The sequence below is a fragment of the Asterias amurensis genome, chromosome 13 (genome assembly GCF_032118995.1).
Source record: "Asterias amurensis chromosome 13, ASM3211899v1".
In the NCBI taxonomy this organism is placed as follows: Eukaryota; Metazoa; Echinodermata; class Asteroidea; order Forcipulatida; family Asteriidae; genus Asterias; species Asterias amurensis.
This window is the reverse complement of record NC_092660.1, coordinates 14,076,352-14,104,051: the sequence shown is the minus strand read 5'-3', so window position 1 is coordinate 14,104,051 and position 27,700 is coordinate 14,076,352. Positions and strand designations below refer to the sequence as shown.

The window sequence follows — 27,700 nt, the reverse complement described above, 5'->3', positions numbered from 1 at the left end:
TTGCCCTTCACCCGTAAATATTTATCTCGATTTAGTCTCTGTGTTTACGTCCGGTCACTCAAGGCGAGGAGGATGAGAGCTTCGCGTGGGTGATCCGGGAGCGAACCGCGGGGGAGGGAACTCTGGTTAGAGTGATCCTCAACTCGAATCGCCGTGAGTGGGCTTTTTCGGTATCCCGAGTTTGACATGGTGGAAAGACACTACAGTAGTACAGGGCATTGATATCCAGGATTTCCACCATGTCCGGAACGCAATTTTTGTTTTCTGTAGAAAAGAATTTACATCCTCATTAGTTTTAATTTAAAAGATTCCCTTGTTTGAATCGATTTAGAAGAAAACAAAATTCTCAGTTGAAAAGTACTACAACAGTGGCAATTTTGATGTACATGGACAAAATTGCGTCCGGAACATCGTAGTAAAACAAATTGTGTAGCGATGTATAGTTCCACTTCGTTCACTTTTTTGGACCTGTACGAAAGTGCAGAAAACCTCATTGAATAGGCCTACATTAATACAATTGGATGCAAACCGTTAGAAGAGTCCACTAGAAACAAGCAGACCTACCAATCAAATCATTTATATAAAAGTTTGGGCGCGAAACCAACCGTTCTGCACGAAGCGTGTATCACACGACCGTGAGTCTGGCCCCTTGTACACCGTGTATGTCATCAATCTGGGCGGACTGCTGACCGACTCGCCGCCACCCGCCGGAAAGGTGGTAATTTACGGCCACTCGTTATCATCTTTTGTTGACTTGCTAAAGTTTTATGGGCTGGACGTAATTGATGTACTTCAGGTCAGACTGTTAGTTTTTGCTCCTGAACCGGAACATTTTGAGGTGCTGGACACGGACCGTGATACTCCTGGGACCTTATGCCGTCCATCGTGTCGTTAAGGCCCATCACAAATCCGGGGATCAACATACCTCATGAACCCCAGAGTTCCACAACGTGTTCTTTCCTCGAATTCTAGTATTTGTAAAAGGTCAAGAGATAGGGATCTGAGCGCCATGATTATTTGAATGAGCTATCCCCCCAGAATGTAAATGAGCTGGACATAATTTGGACAAGGTCCCTGGCCTTTTGCATGTTTAACATGTTGCATAATTTACATGAAAACTTAGAAGTTAGGACACAATTCATAGCTGCATCCCATTCATGCGTGGGTAGTGTTAGAGAAAACACGTTGGGCCCCTACTTTTTTGAGAGACCACACAAAAGTAGCAATTGGTTTTTTTTTTTTTTTTACCACACAACTTATAGCAATTGGTCATTTTGAAAACACCAAGAGAGAATGTGGAAATGCAGAATAACGCAACCCACACGTAGCAATACATGGCGAACTTTGATGAGGAAACAAAACAATGAACCAAGCAGAAATGTTATGATTTTATCCCAGTGGTAAACGAAAGACCAAGATGGGGCATGCTAAAAAGGAGACCATAACCCCGTTGTGCGATGGCAATTTATTTATTTCACTCGGAAACAGTGCTTGGAAAATGTATGCGTACTGATCCCTGCCCTTGTCATACCTGGTCCCTACAATTTTCTCAGAAGTTTTCTTTTATTAGAGGCATACGGTTAGTCATTGTAACTTGTCACGTTACTTTTTACTTCTGCCTTGTTAATTTACTTTCTTTTATTTTAATCGCAAAAACTTCTTCCGCTTTACTTCACAAACCTAAATGAGTGAAACTTGTTTTGATCGTGTTTGAAACCTCTCACAAAAGTTCCACACAAACAATAACGAGATTATCTCCTCTTCTCTAACAAATAACCAATCCTCCTTCCTGCCTCCTATCTCATCCTCCACTTCCTCGAAGTCAAATTCTAAATAATCTCCTTTGAAGAAAATCTTGCCACTTGAAGGAGCCCTTGTCTGGCGGTGCCTTTGATGAGGTGTTGACCGGGTGTTTCGCCACTTTGAAGGGGGTGTTCAGGGGGGACTGTCGGTGTGCTTCAAGTGAAATAGAACCTATACAAATATCACGCTAGGTTTGATTTTTACGTGGGGGAGAATTAGCCAACGGCACAGTTCAATTTCCTCTTGTGGTAACGGTAGTTGTTATCCGGAGTTGGTGGGTCCAATTTTATGTTTAGATCTTGGAAGAATTCGATTTTAACTTTCATATGAATCATGGCGACCATTATTGACAAAATCACTGCAATGGCCCCTTATGTCCTCATCACTTTAACTTTGAAATCAAGTTTAATTAGGCCTATTTAATATGCACCACTTTTAGTTTGGGTAATTGTTGAGCCATGTGACGACACCGGTGTTGGGAATATGCATTTGAATATGTGAAAGTGCAACTTATCTTCCCCTGATAAAACTGAAGATTAGATAGGCCTTCAGCATTGGTGATACTGGTACTGCTGCCACTGGTATGCCCATTCTTTCACTTATCACAACATTGAATAAACTCAATCTCAGAACGAAACATTGTTACTAATTCTATTCAAAATTTTACACTGTAATGCCGCTTCAAATAAGTTGTCTGACGAATGAATCTTTATGAGAAATGCAAGAAAGACATGTGTTTTAAAGTTCGCGATGTTTTGACCACATATTGACTAATCGAGGCTGTTGTTAAAAGACCGTGAGACATGGCCAGTCGCAGACGAACCTCCACAAATGTCTCACAAAAGCCACCAGTGTTCTCAAGATGTTTTAAGAGTTTCTTTGCCTCCTTGTTCAGCAGGAGCAAATTGCAACAGTCCTTTTCTGCAAGGTCGTTGAAACAAACAAGAAATAATGAAGAATCTCCAACTGTGATTGTACTCACTGAAGAAGGCCGGTACATTAAGGAAACATCAACTTCTTCTTTGCCGTCATACTGAACTTATTTACCGGTAGTTTTTCTGGACAACAGTGGGCACCAGAACTTGTGTAATTGGCTCCTTTTTTAATGTCTTTTCGGGATTATATTATGAAGGTTACAAAAGCAAACAACAACTTGAGAGAAAAACTTGAAACAAACTCAAGCATGGCTAATTCTTGTCAACTTACGGAGGTTGGGGAAAACTGTCGGAGATAATCAAGAGGAAAATTGATGTATATCGTTTGGGCTGGCATTGCGAAGTTTTGGAAATGCTGTAGTAAAATAAAATAGTGAAAACTTGAACATGTAGACACATTTATTCTAGCCACACAAAATAATAAAAAGTGAAATTAAACAGAGAGAGTATTGAATATTCGCTCTATTTTCTTAAAATATAAAACGTTGAAAAGATTAATTAATAGTTTGCCTCTACTATCACATTTTGCCTTTATTTCACCTTTGTATAACACCCAAACGTAAAAGTTTTCCCAGCCATTGATCGTAAAAAAATTACAAACATTCCAAGGTCCAATTTAAGCAATTTTTAATCGTAGGCCTGAAAGTGCAGAGGATCTTAAAACAAAGTTACTTCCATTGTTTAATCATCTTCTGACAATCATCATCATCATTTGAAGAAAAAAAATATTATAGACGCAAAATGTGCAGCCGCAAAATATTGCAACCGCTGAGTTTCCATCTAGTTTTAGCGCCACCCAGCCAGTGCGGCTGGCTAGTCGTGTCTGGCATACATGCCTGACACAATCACATACACGCGCACCCCACGGCTTCAGATAGCTGCTACACTAGTGCACCAATCAGCGTAGCAAGCCTGTGGCTGTAGTGTAGCATAGTAGAGATGCAAGAGAGGTACCCTTCAAAAACGCCTGAATGCACAGGCCGGCAGAACACGGTCGACTCTCAGAGAACACGGACGGCTAACGTTAGCAAGTGACGGCCATGCGTGAACTGAAACGATGTGACAAGTCTCATGTAAAAAAGGGATGCTCGTCTTTAATACTTACTAAGGAATACATGGCCATAGCAAGGATTTCCTGAAGAAACACTCAAAACACAGACTGCAACTTTCTCCTGTGTGTTCACCAACAGCTCCGTAGTCCGTGCCTCTTGACAAGGAAGTTTCCACCGGGACGATCGCGCCCTGTGCCCCCGCTAACAAACTCCAGAGATCCCCCTGCGGTAAACATAACTTGGGCTGACAGGTGCATGCGTTATGTACAAAGCTCTTACAACACACGGGCGGATCTACACCTTGGCCCCGCTTGTATCCAGCCTGTCAACGAGTATTGATGGTCCCACAAATGCCGGGAGTAAATCATAGGAAAATGCCTTGCTTTGGACACCTTGTTGTAGTCCTGATACCTGCCGTGTCTCTACTTCTACTTCCCTGGCCGATTTCAGCCTCTGTGGAGAGACTACGGGAAAAGTTACTCTGTGAAAATTCCAGTAATACAACTGATGTGAGTATTTTAAAGCATCTTTTTTCATAGATCATGACACAAAAAATTAGAACTATAAACATTATATTCCAAAGAATTTCCCCCAAACCTTGTTTTGTTTTCACACAGCTTTCATCCCCGTTGTCTGTTTCATTCACACGGGCAGAAAATGTTTTCTTAGTAAATCAGCTGGAAATCCCATGCACGCTCAAAAGAAATTTGCGGAAATGAATGTTTATCTTATTGTTGCGAAACAAACAAACAAACAAACACTCCACAAATAATATTTGAGCAACCAAAGTGTGATGTCGACCGATACCGGAAGTTTTTCTGTTTTTTTTTGCCCCGGGGAGAGAAAAAGATTCACGAAAAGCAAAGCATCAGAACGCGAACATTATTGTAAGAAGTAACACTTAAAAAGTTTCATCACCACTCGTGTAAAGAACACAGAATGAATAACAGTGTTGAAAATCCATTCATGTACGATCCTTTCTGACAAAGTTGAGTGGTATACCCCCAGGGCTGTATGCATTTCTACAAGGGCACTGAATAGTAAATGCGTATTCCATGAGTTGAACTACCATTTTGGTGTGGTTTTATTTGTGTTTTTTCAACAGGGCGTTAATTCATTTCTGTGGAGAGTGAAGAGAGATACCCCAGCATATTTCTTCGGTACAATTCACGTTCCTTACACACGTGTTTGGGACTATATCCCAGACAACATCAAGCAAGCCTTCGGTGAAAGTGAAAATATCTTCTTCGAATTGGATCTAACGGATACCTATACCATCTCCACGCTGACGAACTGCCAGCTCCTACCCCATGGGGAGAACCTTAGCGATGTGTTACCCAGGAGTTTATTCGAGAGGTTACGGGACCACCTCGAGTACGTAAAGGTGATGATGCCGTCGTGGATGACGGCTGACCAGCGGGGGAGAGGGCTATACGCGGACTATCTCTTCAATGCGATCGCGGGGAACTGGGAGAGAAAACGACCCATATGGGTGATGCTGATGGTGAACGCTCTCACGGAGACAGATATCAAATCGAGAGGTATCCCTGTCTTAGACTTATTCCTTGCTCAAGAAGCCATGAGAATGAATAAAAGAACAGGCGCTGTGGAGCGAGTTGAGGAGCAGTGCATGCCGCTCAATGGACTAAACTTCACACAAGTAAGTAAACTTTCCAATACCGCCAAAATAAAATTCCCTCCCACCTAAAAAATATCGTCTAACTCCTAAAGTCAAGAGTCACTCTCCAATACCCTCAAAACAAAAACACCCCACACGTTAAAAATATCTCACAGTTCCTAAAGAACCACTCTTCCAGAGCCCAAAATATTTTGTTTTCCACCTAAAAATATCTCCTAATTCCTGAAGAGTTGCTCTTCTTGTTTTCGTTTGCAAACCAAGGCAGCGATACCCCATGCCCAACAAGATCGCCACGCGCGTCACAGCAAACCCCCCATTTCAAAAGAGCTGAAGAAATTTCGAAGACTTGATGCTGCCCCGGCTTGAATAGAAATACGAGAACAAAAGAGAAGGAAAATCTCGAGCCAGTAGCCCGTGTAATGTTTTCAATGAAGTTGACACCACTCCGCTAATTTCATTGGCATTAGCGCGTCTTTACAACTCGATTACGAGCAAGGATAAAAGAGGAGGGCTAGGGATGGCTTTATGGCACGAAGGGTGGGATAGCTCACCTCACGTCCGTGGGCTGGAGTTATCACCACAAACAAGAACACGATCCTAACCGTGCTTACTCATGAATTTTCTCTGAAATATCTCTGGATAAAAACCACGTCCGTTTGAAACCCCACACTCATTTTCCTTCTTTCGTAGTGGCTCTGTTTAGCGATTTTGCTACCGCACTTTGCGATCAAGAATTATTGATCTCCATAACAAAGACTCATTACACCTTTTACAGTGCTTATTGTCAGGCTGGGGCAGCCACAAAGCCGTTTTACCTCAGCGGCCACAAATGCCATTAGCAGGGGAGTTAAATTGTCGAAGACGTTTTGTAAGGAATTCTCACAACTTCATTATTGGTCGAAGTGTACTATCGAACTTTTGATGGGGAGGGTGAACCATCACATCAATAAAGTTGAAATGCAGGTCAGTTCAGAACAATGTCAAACACTCTTTCCCACTGCAAATATTTTTACAAGATATTTTCATGGTAAATATGCCACGTGTGTCTGACCATTTTTAGGGTATTTGAATGTAAGGCAAATCTTTCTGCATGTTCTCACCAAAGTCAGAAACATTCTTGATTTGCCAATTCCAAAAGCTTTATTCAATTTTCTTCACCTCTTTTGGAACTTCTTGCTTGATGGAATGCCTTGAGCTCCCCAAATTTATTTTTATCTGTGATACTTTTTTCTTGAAGCCCCTTGCCAAGAGTGACTTGTAGCCTCATTTTTGACGAATTTGCTTACAAAAAAACATTCTCAACCTTGCTTATAAACTATAACATCATTATAATTGCATCCATTTTTAATTTTTCTTTTTATTGAATAATGGTGGTTTAAAGTCATTGTAGGGTTTAAAGTCATTGTAGGGCACACCATTTCTAGAAATTATGCAAATATTATGTGTTAATTTGCATCAGTGATAAAAATCATTGCGCTTAAACTCTCTCAAGTATAGGATACTAGCTACTAGGCATGTCCCGGTGGTCTAACGCTAGTGATAAGACTTGCAACTCTAGAAGGGTTTTTGGTTCAAATCCCACCAAAGTTATTTTGTGGGTTTTTTTTCACATTGCTTTGGGGTAATGATGTATGTGTAAAAACACAAAAAATATGTTTAGAAATGTAGACATTTTGTTCATTTAATTATTTCTTGAATTTAATGGAAAATATTTTTCCAAGCAAAAATTCAAGAAAAAATTCCCTGATTACCGTGAAATACGATCGGTGTGAAATACGATTGACGGAATTGTTGCATTCCCATCTTCTGTTAGCACCGATTCTTTGCTGATGAGAAACACCAGAGCTTAGGCATGTGCTCTTACCCGCTCGGCCCAGACATGCCAGTTTGGTTTTATGTTTATCCTTCAGACGAAAAGAGAAACAAAATGGCTGCCGGTACCATCTGGTACTGTGTTTCATCATTCATCAATGATTCAGAGACCATCTTCCTGTCCATCACTTTCTCCAGTATGGCTTCTCAACCCAAACTGGATTATGTCTTTATAAAATGGCGGATTAATGGTCTGGATTATAGCGCCCCCCTCCCTGGCTCCTCCCTGGCCAGTCTTTATCAACTCATTTGGTGTCTGGCACCATCCTTGCCTCATTAACGCTGTCCCCCAGCCATTGTTTATTGTTGTGGCTCACCAGCTGATTAAAGGGGATTAGGGGAACCCATGATTAGAGAAAGGGATTTGGGGAAGGCTCCCTTGATTACTGACTGTGTTTGTATGTGAGTGTACTGTCTCTTCAGTCCTTGGTCTGGTGTGGTTGTCATGGAAACAAATGTGTGAGCTGATTCTTGTATTTATTCAACTGCTGCATAATAATAGATGTTTGAAGCTCTTGACACCGTAAGCTACATACAATGGAAACGCGATGCTGGGTTCCACCTTGCATTGGTTAGCTCACTAATGGTTGTTAAAGGCAGTGGACACTAGTGGTAGTTGTCAAAGACTAGCCTTTACAGTTGGTGTATCTCAACATATGCATAAAATAACAATCCTGTGAAAATTTGAGCTGGATCGGTCCTGGAAGTTGCGAGATAATAATGAAAGAAAAAAACACCCTTGTCACACGTTGTGTGCGTTTAGATGGTTGATTTTGAGACCTCAAATTCCAAATCTGAGGTCTCGAAATCAAATTCTTTCTCAAAAACTATGGCACTTCAGAGGGAGCCGTTTCTCCAATGTTTTATACCATCAACCTCTCCCTATTACTCGTCACCAAGAAAGGTTTTATGCTAATAATTATTTTGAGTAATTGCCAATAGTGTCCACTGCCTTTAACAATTTGTTTAGATCCATGAAACCAAAGTACACAAAAATGTTTCAACACTTGGATGGACATTTTGATTCTGGTCTTGTTAGAAACACATGTTTGAGTAAACGTTTTAGACCTACAGGAACAAAGCTTAGTGTGGTTTTGGACAGTTATTTTTTAGAGTAGAATATAATTTATCATTGTATAAATCCCTTGAAATTGTGTGTTTGTGGGAGTGTAAATTCATGACAGTCACAGAGCACAGTTCGCTATTTTGTTTAACCAAATTTTAAACTCCAAATGGGGGACTGAAGGTTCCACTGGTTGCATCAGAGGCAAATTGATGTTGTTGTTATCCCTCCTCACTCATTTACAACACAGTGTAATTGCATGTTTTAGTGAACGAATAACTCCTACAAATTCTAAGGAGTATGTTCCAAATTTGAAATTGAAATTGAGGCCAGCAAAAAAAGACTACCAAATACCAGCCTCGACACCTCCAACACCAAATAACACATACCCACCACAAAAATTAGAACATGTTGCAGTGCAAATTTCTGAATTAACGGTGGGAATTTTCACCCAATGAAACCCAACACCCTTGCTCCTAATAACTCGAATCTAGGTCCGAGAGACCCACTGTTCCAACTAACCCTTAACCGCTCCTTTTCAGCCCAGTGCCCTCTACTCAAAAAGGGTCAATTGGTTCGGGCCCAACTTTGTTGTTTGTCCAAACCCCGAGTTCTAAAGAGCCTTTTTATAAAGCAAGAGAGAGAAAAAAGGTTATCAGGTTAGGTATGGTCTAGTTTTATTGGGGCAAGAAAGCAAATCTGATGAGTTTGGAAGTATAACAACTTTGTGGTCTTTCTGTAGTCGTCTTAAAATCCATTTCAGCGGTTGAAAGTTGAACTCTAGATCTGCGATTGCTCTGGATTTAAAGGGATTTTTTGACTTTGTGGTATTTTTCATTTGTATGTAGCAAAGATTCTATTCATTTGTTTGTATCCAAGTAATTTATTTCAGACAAATCTCCTTTATTTGGTGAAAGAAACTGTACACATCAAGCATTCGTTTTCACTGGCTGCAGTTGTTGGAGGAAAAACAAAAACAGTTTCAATGTCAATCGATCTGTTGCCAGCAGTAATTACTCAACATATATAAAGCAAAATTAACTACTTGGTAACATGATAAAATAAAACATTGTGATAAACGACTCACTCCGGGTCTCAACATGGAGTTATAAAAAGGAAGGAGCATGCTCTTTCTTTATTTCCTTGTAAGTTTGATGACTAATTGAGCCCAAATTTTCACAGACTTGTTATTGTTTGTATATTGTTTGCATTTCTATACACTATTGGTAATTACTCAAAATTATTATTAGCAAAAACCCTTACTTGGTAATGAATAATGGAGAGCTGTTGATAGTATAAAACATTGTGAGAAACAGCTCCCTCTGAAGTAACAAAGTTTTTGAGCAAGAAGTTATTTTTTTACTAAAATATTTTAATTTGATTTCGAGGCCTCAGAATTAGATTTTGAGGTCTCGAAATCAAGCATCTGAAAGCACACAACTTGTGCAACAAGGGCATTTTTTTTCCCGTTATTCCCTCGCAACTTCGACGACCAATTGAGCTGAAATTTTCACAGGTTTTTTTTCATTTGTTGAGACACACCAAGTGAGACGAATAGTCTTTGACAATTACCAATAGTGTCCACTGTCTTTAAGCTTTAAACCAGTTCTCATCAGCTGACAGCTACTTCTATTTTCTATATCAAAAGTGCTCCAAATTCATTCTCTGTTGAATTAGGGTGACACATGTACCCACTAACACTTTACTAGTACTTGTTCTTTCTGTACACTCATAAATTAGGTTCATTGGAGGCCATCAACCTTGTTGGCTTAAGGTTGTGCCCTAGTATCTTTTCTCTTGGTTTGTTTGTCTAAGCATGGCAACAATTTACCCTCCACAGAAAACCAAATTGTTGGAGACCCCTTCCAGATGTTTGGTGTCCACTGTCCAGTTCCTGGTAGTTTGTAGGCTTGAGTGGTACACAGAGTCTGTTTTGAGTGACAGCTCGGAAGCTTTTGTCAATTCCATATAAAACCATCTTTCATTGCAATAAAGTATTTTGTGTATGGGTTATTATTATTAGGTTATTTTTGATTTAGCGGCTGTGACCACCTTGTTAACAAGCATTGAAGCGTAGGGTCACCCTTAGCAACACCCTGAAGCAAATGCTGCAGTCATATCTGCCAATTAGGACATGACCAGAACCCAATTTCATAGAGCTGCTTAATAAGCCAAAAATGTTCTGCTAAGCAACAACAAGCAGGATACCACCAGTCACAGATTGTTTATGTGACCTTCCTCAATGATGTGACCATGACGTAGTATTTTGAGTGGTTAGCTTATTGTAGTAAGCATAATTTTGTTGTACTTGGCTAAGTTACTTTTTTGCTTAAAGGATTCGGGTACTTTATCAAAATGTCCACAGATTTGTTAGCATGTAAAATCCCGTTAACCAGTTATGATATTATACCATAACCATAGCATAACTGGTTAATACGTTTTTACATGCTAAAACTGAGACGAAAATTATTTGTTTTACTCATTTCTCAAAAACTGCAGCACCTCAGTGAGTAAAATTTCAAGGGAAGCTTTCTACTATCATAATCTTCAAACTGTGTTAGTTTAGTATAAATCTGTGGACATCGTGTTTTATTTGGAAAAGTACACAGACCATTGAAAAATTGAGTGTTATATAGTTTCCTGTATCCAATAGGAGTAACAGATGGTAGCCTAATTGATGGTAATATTCAAGTTTTCGTTTCAATCTAAGAGTTTTTTTTTAACATTATGAGAAACTGTACTTTCAGTTCCCTTAAAGACAGTGGACACTATTGTTAATGGTCAAAGACCAGTCTTATCACTTTCTGTATCTCAACATATGCATAAAATAACAAACCTGTGAAAATTTGAGCTCAATTAGTCGCCAAAGTTGCGAGATAATAATGAAAGAAAAAACACCCCTGTCACACGAAGTTGTATGCTTTCAGATGCTTGATTTCTAGACCTCAAGTTCTAAATCTGAGGTCTCGAAATCAAATTGATGGAACATTACTTTTTCTCGAAGACTATGTCACTTCAGAGGGAGCTGTTTCTTACAATGTTTGTATTACCAACCTCTCCCCATTACTCTTTACCAAGTAAGGTTTCATGCCAATAATTATTTTGAGTAATAACCAATAGTGTCCACTTCCTTTAAAATATAACAATCTTTCCTATGTTCTGATGAACAAATTTGAAAATCTCCCTGATTCTGGACTGTTCTCTATTGTGTTGAATGTAGGCCTATCCGGCTATATATCTAAGTGTTGTACAAAATCTTCCTGATTTCCAGTTGCAAATGTTGGCAGTTCACAATTTGTACCATTGACTTCTCTTCGGGTTTGCCTATAACTGTGCCAGAGTCTATCTCACTAGGGATTCCGTTGTTTCTCGGGTCACAAGTGTGGATATGTGATCTGCTGATTCCCTGTACCCCTCTTGGGGAATTGAAGTACTGTGTGAGATCAGAAGGGCTACTGGTGTATGTAAGCAAGTCAAACTGCTTGAGGAATATTGGTTTTTTTTTAATTTTTAAAGTGGGCTCCTAAGCCAAATTCAGCGATCTGCTCATTTTGCAAACTAGTTCAATACAACATTTTAGGAGACATACGCCTTTTGGTGATAGTTATTTTCTTTTAACTCCTATGCTCTCCTGGGCACACCACTGTTGTTTTACTTTGTTTTCTTAAATATTTTTAATGTATGTACATGTGCTTGTAAATGTGATTGCCCGAATAAGTACTACTACTAACATTTATTTCATGTTGACATCCTTTGACAGTATAGTACCATTTTTAAACAGTAGTTTGTTGTAGAAATCAAAATAACATGGTTACAGTAGTTGTACTTTAAAAGCCCTAATTCTTCCTCCATGCTTGAATATAAAAAATATAAAAACTACAGTGTCAGCATTTAGGAAGCAAGATGAAGCATGTATGCTTTTGTATCTTTCCCTATAAAAACTGAACAACACTCCAAACCAACAACAAACGGACAAGGACAGGACAATAAATAATAATTAAATTAGAGTCCTTAGGAAAATGGGGGTGGGCGGTTGTCAGTCTCCAGCCTCTAGTCAGGTTATAACGGTGTATTATGCCCTTGCTTCTTTTTGTTAAACTGTTGCACCAATCAAAATAAGCTTTAATGAACAGGCACAAAACCTCTAAATATAGACCTACTGCTTTTATATAGTTCAATAAAATCAGACCTTCTTATTTAAGGATTACAGGCTGGTTGGATAATATGTTTGTTGATAATTGGAATTAATTTACTCTTCCCCCCAAAAATATCTAAAACGCATGCACAAAATTACAAAGTATTCCTTCAGCCTAGGTAGCATTTAATAAGCAGGATAGTTCTTTTCAGAAATGAGAAGTCTCCCAAATTCCCCCAAAATCTTCTCTTCGGTAGAAGAAAAGTCTCCCAAAGTTCAGAAAATCTACTCAGCGGTAGTAGAATATAAAAGCAAGACGGGTTCTGAAAAGAACATAATCTACCAAGCAAGTAGATAAACATAAGGTGTTATCGCAAACCAAATACATATGTATGCAATGCCTCAAATCCCATTTATCCCTTAATTGTTACCTTGACCAAAACTGTTCAAATGTCAAACCTTTTTTTATGCCCCCAAAGAATTGAGAAATAATTTTTATCACACAAATAAGTGATAGAATACTTAAGTAGGATTACATCCCCTATCAGACTCCCAGCCACAGCCATGGGGTCGAACCACTTGACCCCCATGACCTCGGTTGACCTCTCCCAGGTGGGCAAGATTTGTGGGAAGTTGTACTCGCACAAATCTTAAATTCAGTTAGCAGGGTGCTGCCATGCCACCCATTTATCCTTCAATGAGTGCAGCCATTGACATAAAATGTTATATAGATCTTGTAGGAGGGTTCTTGAATTGGTGGGCCCTGAGGCAGTGGTATTTAATCTAGTAAATTTATTACATTGGAAGCAATTGGGGCTAGTCTGGTTTATTCTGCTGTTCGGTATCTTGACAGAATGGGGAAACAGGGTCTGTGCATGGTAAGGTTGGGGTGCCTGGTTGTTAAAGACAGTGGACACTATTGGTAATTGTCAAAGACCAGTCTTCTCACTTGGTGTATTTTATCATATACCTGTAAATATTTGAGCTCAATCGGTCTTCGAAGTTGCGAGATAATAATGAAAGAAAAAAACTGCCTTGTCACACAAAGTTGTGTGCCTTCAGAGGCTTGGTTTCGAGACCTCAAATTCTAAATCTGAGGTCTCGAAATCAAATTCGTGGAAAATTACTTCTTTCTCGAAAACTATATTTCTTCAGAGGGAGCCATTTCTCATGCAAAATCATAGCTGATTTCCCATAGAGAAAAGTCTGTTCTCTACTTATGATACTGAATGATCAGCAAAAAGTAAGGAGGCTTTTATAAGTCTTGTTTTGTTGAATTCTTATTCGCTCTTGTACTATTCCATAAGACAAGAATTCCCAGTCAGCTCACATCTTCATTTTTATACCCGCTGGAAAAACAAAATACCTCACCATTCACAGATCTATTTTGATATTTGTTCTCAAAGGCTATTTAAAAATGAGCTTCCTCTTTTGAGAATTTTCCCCCAATGTCTTGGTTATTCTTTTATCCAAGAATGAATGCTGGAGCATGTCCGTGCTTTCCTCGCAATCTCTCGCTTATTAGCCTGCCCTGAACAATTCCCCTGTATCTCTACTGCTGATTGTAACATCAAATTAGATGGGGGAATACAGAGACTAAAACGCTGCAAGCTTGCATAAAACTCATTTCCTACATGGTGATATTGGTCGGTGTTTTCCAAGGTAGTACAGCATTGGTAATTATGGAAAAAAATTGCTTGATTAGTTTAATCTGAAAATGCATAATCATAAAATCCGAACCACTACCAGTCCTTCAGATTTTTTTTTTTAATTTACTGACATAGACGAGAAAATAGTATTTAAAGAGCCCCCACAAATAGCTTGTGTTTTTTATTCTCATTGCCGAAATCGAAAAAACGTGGAGTGCACACACTTTTATAACAGTTCACAATCACCTATCTTGTTTTCTTTTTTTACTCAAATAGCAAACTGGGTTTGGGAGGGGACAAAATAGTTGGACGCAATTACCCTTTTTTGTTTCTCTATTATGGCGACAAAATAGTTTGACCCAATGACCCTTTCTTTTTACTTTATTATGGCAACTAAATAGTTTGAATGTACCGGGTTACAAGCAATTTACTAAGCTGTATTTTTCGCTCAAAGCAGCTTTATGAAATTTGCCCCAGATCTCTTCCTTTGTGTGATCTCCCTCCCCGAAAAATGAAAACCCACCTTCATTGACATCTTGGAAGGTTACTGTACCACCCCCCCCCCCCCCTCTTGATCCGGTGACTTCCAATCATCTTGATGAAGCTAATTTACGAGAAATTCTAATCCTCCTCGACTCCAACAAAGTCTCTCGTACCATGTCGAACGTTGATTGCTGAATTTAAGGGAAGAAAAGCGAAGATGCCCTGACAACTTTGAAGGCCGATTAGCGAGGCTCAACTATTGTTTGGCAATAAAATAAATCCAACTCTAATCCCTGTATTTTCCCAGCAAGAAGAAAATCAGGAGAAAAAAGCTCCTGGGATTAAAAAAGAAACCAGAACGCACCCAATTTACTATAATCTGACGCTGTTTTAATTGTACTTTTTTGTCAATTAGAACACGAAGGACATGCCAGCTTAAAATGCCAATCGCTTGATTGTAAGAATTGGGGAGCTGAGATTGGAAAATGTGGCGGTGATTTTTTTTTTTGATTTTTTTTTTATAATCAGTCTTTACTCTGTGGTTCTATTCTTATTTGACCTCTTGTTACTCTTTGCATGTGAGGTCAGCTAATTCTACTCGGCATTTTAGGCTAAAAGTTTCAAAAAGTATTTATGGTATTAACTTTTTGATGTGACTGAAAATGCATACAAAGGGATAATCCGTTCATTGTGAACTAAAATGTCTATTTACTCAAAATAGTTGTATTGAATTAAGCTGCAATTAAATTGTATGCATTCAATTCATATTACTTTCTTATCAAAACACGCATGTTTTTAAAATTACTAAAAGCCATCCTGCTCTTCAGCCCTGTTCACACTACCAAGCCAATTCTCAGACAATAAAACCCTAGTAGAAATAAACCCCACCATCACCCAATGTTCAATTCTCACTTGATGCAATTTTCACCCTTCCTGTGCCTCAATCCACCAAATAAGGCAAATCTGTCGGTTTGAAGGACTCGGGATGGTTAGGGGGATGATAGTCTCCTTTTTTTAGGAGCTGTAACTTTCATAATTTCATCAAAGCATCTTTATACCTCCCATGGTTCTGTTACATGCATTGTGAATTTACAACAATCAGCAACCAGAGAGTAGGAAATTGTATAGACAGTATGAGTAAAAATTGCTTTGACAACAAACGTCTCTCCCGAAGGACACAATTTTTTTGATGAGAAGCAGGGAATAATGAAACCAATAATAATACTGGATAGTAATAATTGTAGAATCTCGACAAAACATGACATTGCAGTCTGTTCGTCATTGTGCTGTGATGTACGCAGCTTCTTGACCTTTCTATCTCCTCAGAATCTAGGTTTTATTTCTGATATCATTGCGTGTCTGTGGGCAGACTTTGATAATTTTCAGTCGTTGTTTTTTTTCAGGGTTTTGTTTAAGACAGAATTGTCAGAATTTTTTTAATGGTTGACATGCAATAGATGTGTGGAGACTTTGATAGAGTGGTTGTGTGTTTGTATAATCAAGTTTGCTTTGTATTTTCAGTACCAAATGTCAAAAAAAATTATTTTTGATAATTACTGTCAGACAAAAACCCATTTATGGATTTAAATCAACCTTGCTTGTCTGTTTGTGGAAGTTTCAACTGAAATTCAGTCAATTTACTAGAATTGGAAATGCAACTCTCCGGCAACATAGGCATACACTATTTGCCTTTTCACTCATTTTTGTTGACTGCTTTCTAAAAGGTTCCTATGTACACATTGCTGTGGGTGTGCACAATATTGAAAAGGAATGAACACAATTTTATATTTGCAGATTGACTCAAAACTATGTAATAAAGAAACTTTTTACTCATTTCTAAAAAACTTAAGCATTTCAAGCAAAAATATTTCAAGGTAAAATTTCCACCAAGTTTTTTATCTAAATTTGTGCAAATATCTATGGACATTTTTTATGAAGATTTAAATTTCCAGTCTTACTTGTGTTGGGCAAAAAAAACAATACAATCTTGTCGAGTTAAGCATATCTACAGCTGAGTTCAAGTCATTATGGGATTCTTTGTGGAGTGGTACTGTAAGAATTGGCTTAGTTTGCCCTCAGGACAAAAACATACAGATTATGATTGCTTCCTATAATCATGTATAGACTTCACTAATTTGACTTGTCTGGATGGAGAGAGGAGAATTTGGCTTTTTAGACAAAATGTCTGATTGCTGTTTTGGCAGACATCCTAAAGTGCTATTCACACAACAGCAATAAGCCTTTTTGAGGTATGGCGGACACAATGCTACAACACTGTAAAGTTGTGGTAAATTTGTGCGTATTGACCATAGAAATAGAACGTATGTTATTCAGTGAAGTGCGCATTTTAGGCGACGCAGCGTTTACATGTAAACCTAATGACCACCAACATGGTGAGCGTGGCATCAGTCAAGGCGTGTGACGCGCGCATATCACGGCCGCCATACCTCAAAAAGGCTTATTTAACTGGGGTCCCTTGCTTAAAGCCATTGGACCCTTTCGGTAAACAGTATTGTCCAAGTCCCACACTTCGTGTATCACAACTTGTATATCAAATAACAAACCTGTGAAAATTTGGGCTTAATCGGTCATCGGTGTCGGGAGAAAATAACGGGAAAACCCACCCTTGTATCCGCGCGTTTCGCCATGTCATGACATGTGTTTAAAATAAATTTGTAATTCTTGTTAACGAGAATTGATATTGTTTTACTGTTTTCTCAAAAAGTAAAGCATTTCATGGAATAATATTTCAAGAGAAGTATTTCACCACTACCTTCTGTAAACCCTGTAAGTTATTTGTAAATCTGTGAACTTTTTATTTTTTTTCTGTACCGAAAGGGTCCAATGGCTTTAATTTTACCATATGTTGTAAAAATGTAAGATTTTGCAAGTGAACTTGGACAGTAGAAAAAAAAGTGTTGTCCTTTTACACGAGACACTTACAACCATGCTACAATTTAACAAGGGACCATTTCTCATGTGAAAGGGGCTTTAGATGTTGCTAATTTGGCGTGTCTTTTTGATGGAAGGTCTTTTTGTATGGGTATTCCATGTAATAATTCTCTGAGGTTTTCCTCCCACATCTTAAACTAAAAATTCTTTCCATGTCTTCTCTCTATGGGGTTCTTGGCTACATGTAGTATAGTGATTTACTTTTCTTGTTTGTTTTGAGCATTTTTTTTTCTTCTTCTTCTTTAGAGAAATATAATTTGTCCACAATGTACATGTACATTGTGACCTTCACACTGGTAAATTGTTTCTGCATTGAGAATGCATCAAATTTGGTTTATAGGAAAGAAATCATGTGAATACCTTCGTATTTGGCTGTCGTTTGAGTTTTAACTGCTTTTCAGTACAAATGCATGCAGAATTGTGAAGGCCATGTGGGTGCTTTCAGGAAATATATTCCAGATTCAGACTATTATTGTACATGAGTTTAACACGTGTCCAAATTATTTTTAACAAATTTTATGGTGTTTTCTCATAGAGTATGGAATGTAACATTCTGTCTATGTAATAGACCGATTGCGCTACCAATGTTTACATGTGATCACATGACCTATAGTGGGTATAGAAAAACACAGCTACACAGTAAAGACATGGGAAGACTCGTACCGATGGACCATAATTGGCTGTATTTTCATTAAACAACACTTATAACTAAATACGGAGCCCTTTTTTATAAAGTTGAATATTGTGACATTGATTTTAATCACATTTGCTGTTTGATGTTCCCAGTATTCTACTTCAAAAAAGGTTTCTTTTGAGAGTATGGTTAGACTGCGTAAATTACTGAGGTTTGAGCGAGCTCGCCTAAGGATGCAATCATTCTAAATGAAAAAAATTAAACTCACAATGACAGAAATTCTTGAATAAACACAAACGGTTTTGATAGATGTTAACTGAATATTGAAAGGTTTCTTTTGATTAATCTGAAAAAACAAAAGCCGCCCCCCAGGCAAATGGAATGTATTTTAACAGCATCTTCATCTGCATCAATGCATTGAGTAATTTTGTTTTCACAGTGCGTGACTGCAGGTACTGTGTTATTCCGAGTCTCATTGTCCCCTCTAACTAAGTTATCACATCTCTTGGTTTTAATTCATACATTTGTTTTGTTGGGAGATATTTTTCCCTCTGATTTTCTCCCCGTGAAATGTAATTAAAATGCCGAGGCTTGAAAACATCTGCTTTATACAAAAGATTAGGGTCAGATTGGTATGAAATGAAGCTTATATGACATAAAAGTTAATACAGCATGAACTATGCAACACTAGTGCTGTTTTAAAATCTCAAATATTATTGGTTGACTTTTTGGTTATTAAGAGCAATTGCATTTTTAAGTAAGGAAGGGTCGTAGATGTATAAGTACTCATGACGAAAATTACCATATAAAATCTTACTTGGTGAAAAGCTCTGCAGATGTCGATATAGTATAAGGGATTTTGAGAAAGGATTCCCTTTTTTTTTTAGTAATATGGTTTTTCTCTGCCAATGAAACCAAGGATGCCTCATAAGTGAACTTAATCACTGTACATGTATCTTGCAAGCTTGAGGAAACATGGTCATTGTCAACAAGGGTGCTTGCTACACACAAGTACAGTATGTGAAACAGAAACACCTGGGTTTACCCTACTCTTCCATGATAAGTGTTTGGGTGCATTTACATGCACAACCGATCCTCATACACAGGACCTACAGCTTCTTGTCCTGGGGCCAATTTCATAGAGCTGCTTAAGCAAAAAATCTGCTTAAGCACGAAAATAGCACGCTTATTTTACACATGTTACTGGCCAAAAATTCATGCCACATACATTGCTTGTGAGTGGTATTTGGCTGTTGTTTACTTAGCGTAACAATTAAATGGGGTCTTGGCCAAAAATCTGATTTTACAAAGCAAGGATTCTTTTGCTTAAGCAAAATTTTGTGCTTAAGCAGCTCTATGAAATTGGGCCCTGGACAAAGCAATTGTTAAAGTATCTTGCTACTCGAACCCCCACTCTACTGACCAGAAATTTCAAAGCTTGAGTCTTGTGCTCGGTCACGACAGAAATACTTACCATACTAAAATGAAATGGCTACATAACATGCCCTAATTGTGTGTTATTTAGAAGCTCTACTCAACTCTTTTGATGGGCGTTAAAATAAATCTAGTTTAGAGGTTGGCACTCGTGGCAGGAAGTGCCAAGTTTTGGCATGCACAATCACATAAGTAGGATTTTTCTTTTAAGTGAGAAGCCAGATTAGCTTTTTACCTCACCAATAACTCTTGTTGCGATTCTCAACAGAATTGAACAGAATTCCTTGGTAACACAGATGGCATTTTAAACACACATTCAAGACGATTTCCTGTGATTATTACAGCAGGTTTTTATTCAAAACTGTTCCACTAACTGAAAAATGCAAATCTTACTCAACAACCTCAGGCTAACAGGTGAAGTGTTTGCGGGGCTCAAATGTTAACTGTTGCTGGATTCTGGACCAAAGCACAGGTGCAAGCTCGCGTGTCACGCCCATGTTTCAACACTTTTTACTGGTCATTATCAAAGGTTTAAACACCCCACGTGACGCGCTCTCCAATAGGAAAAGCGAAACTGTCTTAGGTATTTATGAATAAGATATTAATGCACAGAACTGAAAAAACATGTATAAATTTTATCCTTTATCCATCTTTTCATTGGTGTTTTTGCTGTTGAATGTGAAATGAAATAAAATAAAATAAATCTAAAATAGTTGAGTAAAAAACAACCTCATCTCTGATCCTGTTTTTTTTGTTCTCCAGGTACTATTTGCCCTAAATCAAACACTATGGCAACAAGAAGTCATGCGGTCGGGGCTAACCAGACGCTCGTACACAACGGAGGATCTCATCTGGCACTACAACTGTGGCAATCTCAACTCCGTCATCATCAACCAAGACACGGCGCAGGTCCCCAACATCCTGAACTCAACGCTGGGTCCGTACGAGATAAGTCTCGCTCAAGAGATTGACGAGTATTTCCGAGAGGAGCTGATCTACAAGAGGAACCGGAGGATGGCGTCTCGCGTCAAGGAGATTCTCGATCTGTACCCGGACAAGAGTTTCTTCTTTGCTTTCGGAGCTGGTGAGTTTTTTTCTTTTTTTTTCTTCTGTTGACTTGAGTTCTGTCAGTTGTTGGACAGACATTTTAAAGAATTGTCCTCCTGTACTGCCACATTGTTTCTTTCCTTGTTGATGGTTAATAAATCTGTTTACTAAGCAGAAGGGCCATTTAATGCTACCACACAGTCACTAATTAAGTCATATCTCCAAAGTGTAACGACTGGGGGTCTCAAATTCATTGATATCCTAGAATGGACCATTCCAAAACATCTAAAAAGGGGGGTCTGACCCTAGATTTTTTTCGAAAAAGTTGGATGGTGAAGTAGTATTAAATAAGGGTACTGTATTATCATGCCCTTACTAGCAGTCCGATGTAAAATTCAAGCTCTGACTGCACAGTGTGCAATATAACCAGCAACTGTACATTTAATTTTGTGCTCAAAAACTCTTCAGTCACCACACTACAAGAAAATTCAACCCATGGTCCATTCTGTAACTATGACATGTATACACAGCCCAAGAACCTCGACATCCTAACACCAGCTACTGTCACATGGCGTTAAACATTTGCCAAAGTCATCTCAAATCAATTGAGTATCTGAGACAGAATATAAAAAAACTCAAGCCCCCAGGCCTGATAGTGTTATTACACTCTTGGCCTTTTCCACCAACCTAGTAAAAACAATTTAAAAACATCTGCAGGTATTTAATGTTAAAAACAGAACAGCCTTAAGACAAGAAACAAATTTGAGAGGGTGAAAAAAAAATTGGCATACTGGCACTTCGGGGGTGTGTAATGTTCTCCCCAGCTTGGTTCCACAACATCAATAAAATAGTCATAAATGTCTATTTGATTGTTTGATGATGTTTTGTGTGTGTGGTCCACTAACTGGAGTTATAAGAATCTCAGTGTGAGATTGAATAGACCAGCATGGGCTCCTGAGCCATGAGACGGTTGTAGGCTGGCGGCCAGGCCGCGCTGCCCGGACTTCTCCTCAATACTATCAGATCATGGACAGGTATTCGATGAGATATTTATAGGAGGGTAAGCAGTGGTGAAGGCATCTGTGGAATGACTGGCGCTATGTTCCCAATGTCGGCTGAACTGTTTTTATTTCCTCGATCATCTCACGTTCAACCTTCGATGGAAATATATACACCTTCAAGGATGTCAATGAAAATTAGATTTATTGGACCTATTTCAATCAAAGAAGTTGCTAAAGTATGCGACAACAAGAGCAGAAAATTGAAGCGATTATATTTTGTACAAGAGCGGAACATTGTTATACCATGTTGTAATTCCATTAGAGAAGGCGGGACCTTCACAGGTTGATTTGTAAATGCGGGTCTCTCAAAAAAGTACCAGATGCCAGCCTTGATAATGCTGTACCTTGTCTTGATTCAAAGATGGTTACAGGAAAACCGAGAGAGATAATGCTGTACCTTGTCTTGATTCAAAGATTGTTACAAGAAAACCGAGAGACTTATTTGCGGCCTTAAAGGCAAAGTATACCATAACCTTTGATTTTGCTCTGAGAGAGTATCATATAAAGTTATATGATACACCATTGACATGAGGATGGAGCCAACTTGTAACTTTTCCCCCACTATCATGAGGACTCTATCTGTAGACCGTATTGAATATGACGTCACCATTCAAATATCTGACCTACAAGATGGCGTCTGTGAGCGTGTGTGTGCGTGCATGTGCCGTTGAAATCAAACCGGGAATGCTGCGTGCTTCATTGATGTACACGTTTGGACCCTCATATGGTTTGCCCTGCAAGATGGCGACTTTCATAGAAAACGGGGGTTATTAAATACAGTCTATTGGATAATAAGTGCATCACGCAACTACATTTGACCTTGCAGCCAAGTCTAAGGGAATGAGAAACTATTCAAACTTTGTGCCGCGTATGAAAAAAACTGTCTTAAAAAAAAAATGTAACAACTTGAAAAACTTCAGTCAACTCCTCTAGTCTGCCCTAAATGTTTTTGTCCAGAAGTCGTACGACCACAAGTAACCTTTTTTAGAGTACCTTATCCATCAAGCACAGGAAGACATAAAAAGCCCTTACTGATTCCATCAAACATCACTTTCAAACGAAAACACGCATTTATTTCTCCCGCTGACAAGACCGGGGTGTTATCACCAAACATCTGAACAAACGGCCCGGCCATCATCAGTCCCCTGGCTGCTCTGGTTGATGACTTCTGTAGAAGGAAAACCTCGGGGGAGAGTAAGGGGTACCTTGTAAACATCGACTCAACTTGTCTACCAGTCCCATTCTTATCCCCCTAGAGGATTCCTGTTTGGAGCAGACAACCAAAAGAAAGAAGCGAGACTTTAAGTTTTGTTTTTTCCCCCACCTCTTCTATTGTGAACGGCCACCAGTTCATCTCTTCAACAAACTACAACCTGAAAGGGGTCCCCGCCTGTTCTGATTGGAAGGGTTGAGTAACTTATCACGGGGCGGTGGCCCCATTCAAACGCAGCCCCTCTCTACTGCTACAGCTAAGTACATGTAAAGCTTAGACTGCGAAGAGAAAACAGGACCATTTACAAGACATTTTTGAAGTGGTTAGGACAGTAGTGGAAAGCTGTAACATAACAGCCCAAGGGCATGAGTAGGGCTTTCCCATACAAGGGACTTAAGCATATCCCCCCCCCCCCTCCATTGACCAAACCTCTCAGGAGGGTTAACAGCTAGGTCCTTGTGTTCCTGCCAATGAATGCCAGCGACCCCCCTATCCCAAAACAAGTTTACTTTGAAAAATGGTCAGTTTTGCAAAACAACCCCTGTCCAAATACTGTCATAATCAAGTACACAAGGCCAGACAGAAACTTGGGTTGTCTCGCACTTTCGCTTCACAAAAGCAGTTGGCTTCTATTGGTGGAAATGAAGACAGAAAATGGGTTTTCATGTTTTACACAGGAGGACAATAGGAGGAAGGGTTGTGCCAACCCAACCAACCCACTCCAGTCCTTGAGAAAGGAAATCCCAATTCTCCGAAGAGGAAAAAGGTCCCTCGGAGCCTAGGCCAGTGAACCCTTAACCCATATTTTGTTCCTTTTTTCCTTCCCCTCTTTCTGGGCGCCCAACTTTGACCAGACCTGACCTCAGATCGATGTTATTCCTGCTTGAATCTGATTTCAGTAACCCAGATGATAAAATTTCCAAAGAATAATAACGGGCGGTCTGTTTAAGAATCAACGCCGAACCAACGCCTAAACCCTACCTCCCCTTTCCTTTCACCAATGGGCACGAGAATGATATTCATTTATTTCCGCAGGGCATTTGGCCATCTGTGGCATTATTGACTTACAATTATTCGATACCCACAAAATGTCGCTATTTATCCATTGGCCTTGGCTTAAAGGGAAAAGCCGTACGTCATTGGGTATTTGAAAGTGTAGATTTATCCCAAGCTCCAGGCTAGATTTTTTTTAAACACACCATCTTTCCAACCCTTAAAAACTGTCACCAATCTTATATGACTAAAAACATCAACAGTTGTTCGTTTGCTCAGGGTTTTTTGTGCAAAGTTTCTAATCCGTTTCTCAAGTATGGTGTTTCTGCAGCTAGACCTTACTATAGATTGCATTTCCACCATACAAAGTTTCACATCCTTCTCATGTACATGATGTTACCAAAAAACTATAGATTGTATCATGGCTATGCAAAGTTTCATATCCTACTCTTGTACATGGAGTTGCCCCCAAACCTTCTAGTTTGTGTACCATGGAAAGTTTGAAATCCTACTCATGTACAAACTGCATACCTTACTAGATCCTAGCTCCACCATGCAAAGTTTCACCCCCTACTCAAGTACATGGTGTTACAAGCAAAGTTGTAGTGCATGCAAAATATACAAATCCTACTCATGTAGCCTAGCTGCCTACCACAAACTGTACTAGATTGTATCACGACCATGCAAAGTTAGTTGCTCCATAGAGCAAGGACGGCCCTTGCTCTATGGTTTCTCAGGTTAAATGTTACCCCAAAAAACTAAATTCCAGTTGAACCTAGTTAAACTGGGTTTAACTGGAACTAGTTGAAACCAGTTGATAAACTAGTTAAACACAGTTAAAACCAGTTGGTTTAATATGGAAAATGGGCAGAGACCAACTGGTTTATAATTTCAACCTAGTTGAACACAGTTAAACCTAGTCAAAACCAGTTGGTTAATATGGAAAATGGACGAGTTTGATCACTATCCAGTTGAACCAGTTAAACCCCAGGTAACTAGGTTCAACTGGAATTTTGACCTGGGAAGCGAGCATGCATGATACTCTATACTGATCAAAATGATAACAATGTAGGCCTACATCACTGGATGTGCTGAAGTGATGAAGTCTACATTCGTTTCAATCCTCACTGCGTCTTCAACCCCAGTGCAATACTACAAGGTTACTTTATTTTTCTTCTTCATGTCTGCGCCAACGTTGTTCTTTTACTGGAATATCTGTGTCAGATTGATGGATTAACCACCAGAGATCACATTTTTACTGTAACGTTTATCCTCGCCTGTGGCTCACCTCCAGAAACATAAATAGCACAGTTGGAATTCAGAGACAAGCAAAAGAAGAAAACCTCACAATTACCTCGGATAATTGCCCTGCCTCAAAGTAACTTAATTTGTTCCGTCCGAATGCCTCGTTATGTTGTTTCCACGCCCTTCCCGAAATTGAATTAAAGGTGTCCGTTTTGTACCTAACCTTGCCCAATCAGTTGTGCTAACACAGGGAGGGACCTCAAAGGTATCTTGCTGCCCAAGTCAACACTTGAAGACCGAGAATAGCAACAAGTCTGGATGTTTAGAGCAGAGTTTATCTCTGCACTCCAAGGATAAATGTTAATGGCTATTTTCAGAACACTTATTTCTGTCATTGCTATTGACCATTTGCCGGGTGCCCCCAATGACGCACGTGGCCACTGTATGTTCACTGTCTACCATTTTGGAGTCAAATTGCTGGGCAGGGACTTTGTGAGCGTGTTAACGTGAGCGTGTTAACGCACGAGTCACCCCAAAAATGCGCAATTAAGATTTAGTGTGCCAATAATGTCCGGTGAATTGGTTCCATATTATCGGATTATTCACGGATAACATAAAGTCACCTGCTGAGTATGAGATTGTGAAAAATAAAGAAGAAGATTTGTACTTTATTAAAGGAGAATATCAGGAAACATTTCCATACACACAGAATAATCATTATGGATACTGAAAAATGATTGACAGATATTCAGACCCAGTTAAAACTTTCACATGTGACTCGATAACTTTGCCTATAAATCAGAATTACATTGACCAAAAAACCCAATCTACAACCCTACCTTTAATACTCGACTAACCTGCCAACAGGTTTGAGCTGAATTTTATACCCCCCAAAAAAAATGTATGCAATGACAATGGGGAAAAGTCAGTGAAGAGCATTGGTTTTTTATTCCTGTATGACTTGCCCACTTAAAAAGCAGTTTTCTTGGCTCTGAAAAAGGCCTAAGAGACAGAATCTCTCATGAGTGTCCCCAAATGCAGCCAGTGCCCGAGGCCCCAAGAAAATAAAGAGGCCAACTTCTGAATTCCCAATTTCTGGTCTCACCACAAAATGAGATCAGTGCAGACACCGTAAGGCATCTGCAAACCGCACTTGAACGAAGACCCTCTGGATTCCCAAGACATTCCGAATGTAAGTCAACGCCAATAGCTAATGAAATCCAATTCACTCTGTCACCTGGCAGAAATTATGTCACAACTTGTTTCTAAGGGCACAATGGGCGCCCCGAGGGGATCGCCGATAATTGTACCATGTTCAAATCGAGGGGGGAAGTGTAGTTCGAATCGATTAAATGCGAGGGTAGAGATATATTTGAAAATCGGGAATGCTTTTTTTGGTGAGAAATAGTGATTTTATGTGTGACTCACACGTATGTTGGGACCTGAAGCCATGGTTGGTTTGAAGAATCCAAGGTTGGGGGATAAATAAGCGTATTTAAATAAAATTAGATCCAGCACAGATGAGAATTGTCTGTCCAAGCAAACTGAGGATGGAAATCGGTGTTAATTGAAGAGAAATTTAACAAAATCCGAGCTTTTAAGCTTGATGGTTGGATTTACCATCTTTAGTTTAATGGTTTTAGGGTCTGGAATTTATCCATCATTGAAGATGACAACTCTAAATTTAAAAAAGGGCATTTCTGGTGAAGGAACTGTCATCGCAAAACTGACTTGACTTCACTTGTTGACTTATCAACTAGTTATAGTTACAAATGTGCAGAATTTGAATTAAAGCATAAAATTGCTTTAGCATTGTGTTCTGTAAGATTTAAAACTGTGCATGTTGGGAGTATAACTAGGTGAGGTTTGCGCCAAGTGAACATTTTTGTGTCTCTTTCTTAAAGGAACACGTTGCCTTGGATCGGACGAGTTGGTCAAAACAAAAGCGTTTTTAACCGTTTTTTATATAATGCATATTGTTGGAAAGATGTTTTAAAAGTAGAATACAATGATCCACACAATTTTGCTTTGAAATTGCGTGGTGTTCCTTCTACTGTGCGAACTAACACGGTCGGCCATTTATGGGAGTCAAAATTTTGACCCCCATAAATGGCCGACGTATTAGTCGACGAGGTAAAAGGAAAACCACGCAATTTCGAGGCATGTTTGTGTGGATCATTGTATTCTACTTTTACAACATCTTTCTACCCATATGCATTTTAAAAAAAACAGTTACAAACGCTTTTCAAAGACCAACTCGACCGATCCAAGGCAATGTGTTCCTTTAAGGTCAGGGCATACTGATCGAACTGTCAATTCTCCATCACCGGTTCTTTTCAGAACCACCACTACTCCGAAGGGTTTTACGCATAGTGTCTGCAATGTGCTACCGCAAACATCACCGAAGCTTTTTATTCGAAACTTCAAAATGAATATAGTATTTAAATGAAAAACTGTAATTGCTGTGGTATTTTTAAAATTTAATTAGGA

General features: G+C 39.1%; 1 protein-coding gene across 1 annotated transcript in view; it reads left to right on the top strand.

Moving 5' to 3' along the window:
• Nucleotides 1–3,700: 3,700 nt before the first annotated feature.
• The window catches only part of LOC139946599 (metalloprotease TIKI1-like), a 44,221-nt gene continuing 20,221 nt past the window's right edge, over nt 3,701–27,700 (top strand). Inside the window, 4 exon segments of the mRNA XM_071944298.1 lie at nt 3,701–4,144; nt 4,146–4,299; nt 4,896–5,450; nt 20,414–20,735. Of these exon segments, the coding sequence (XP_071800399.1) occupies nt 4,053–4,144; nt 4,146–4,299; nt 4,896–5,450; nt 20,414–20,735 (1,123 nt within the window). The 5' untranslated portion in view covers nt 3,701–4,052.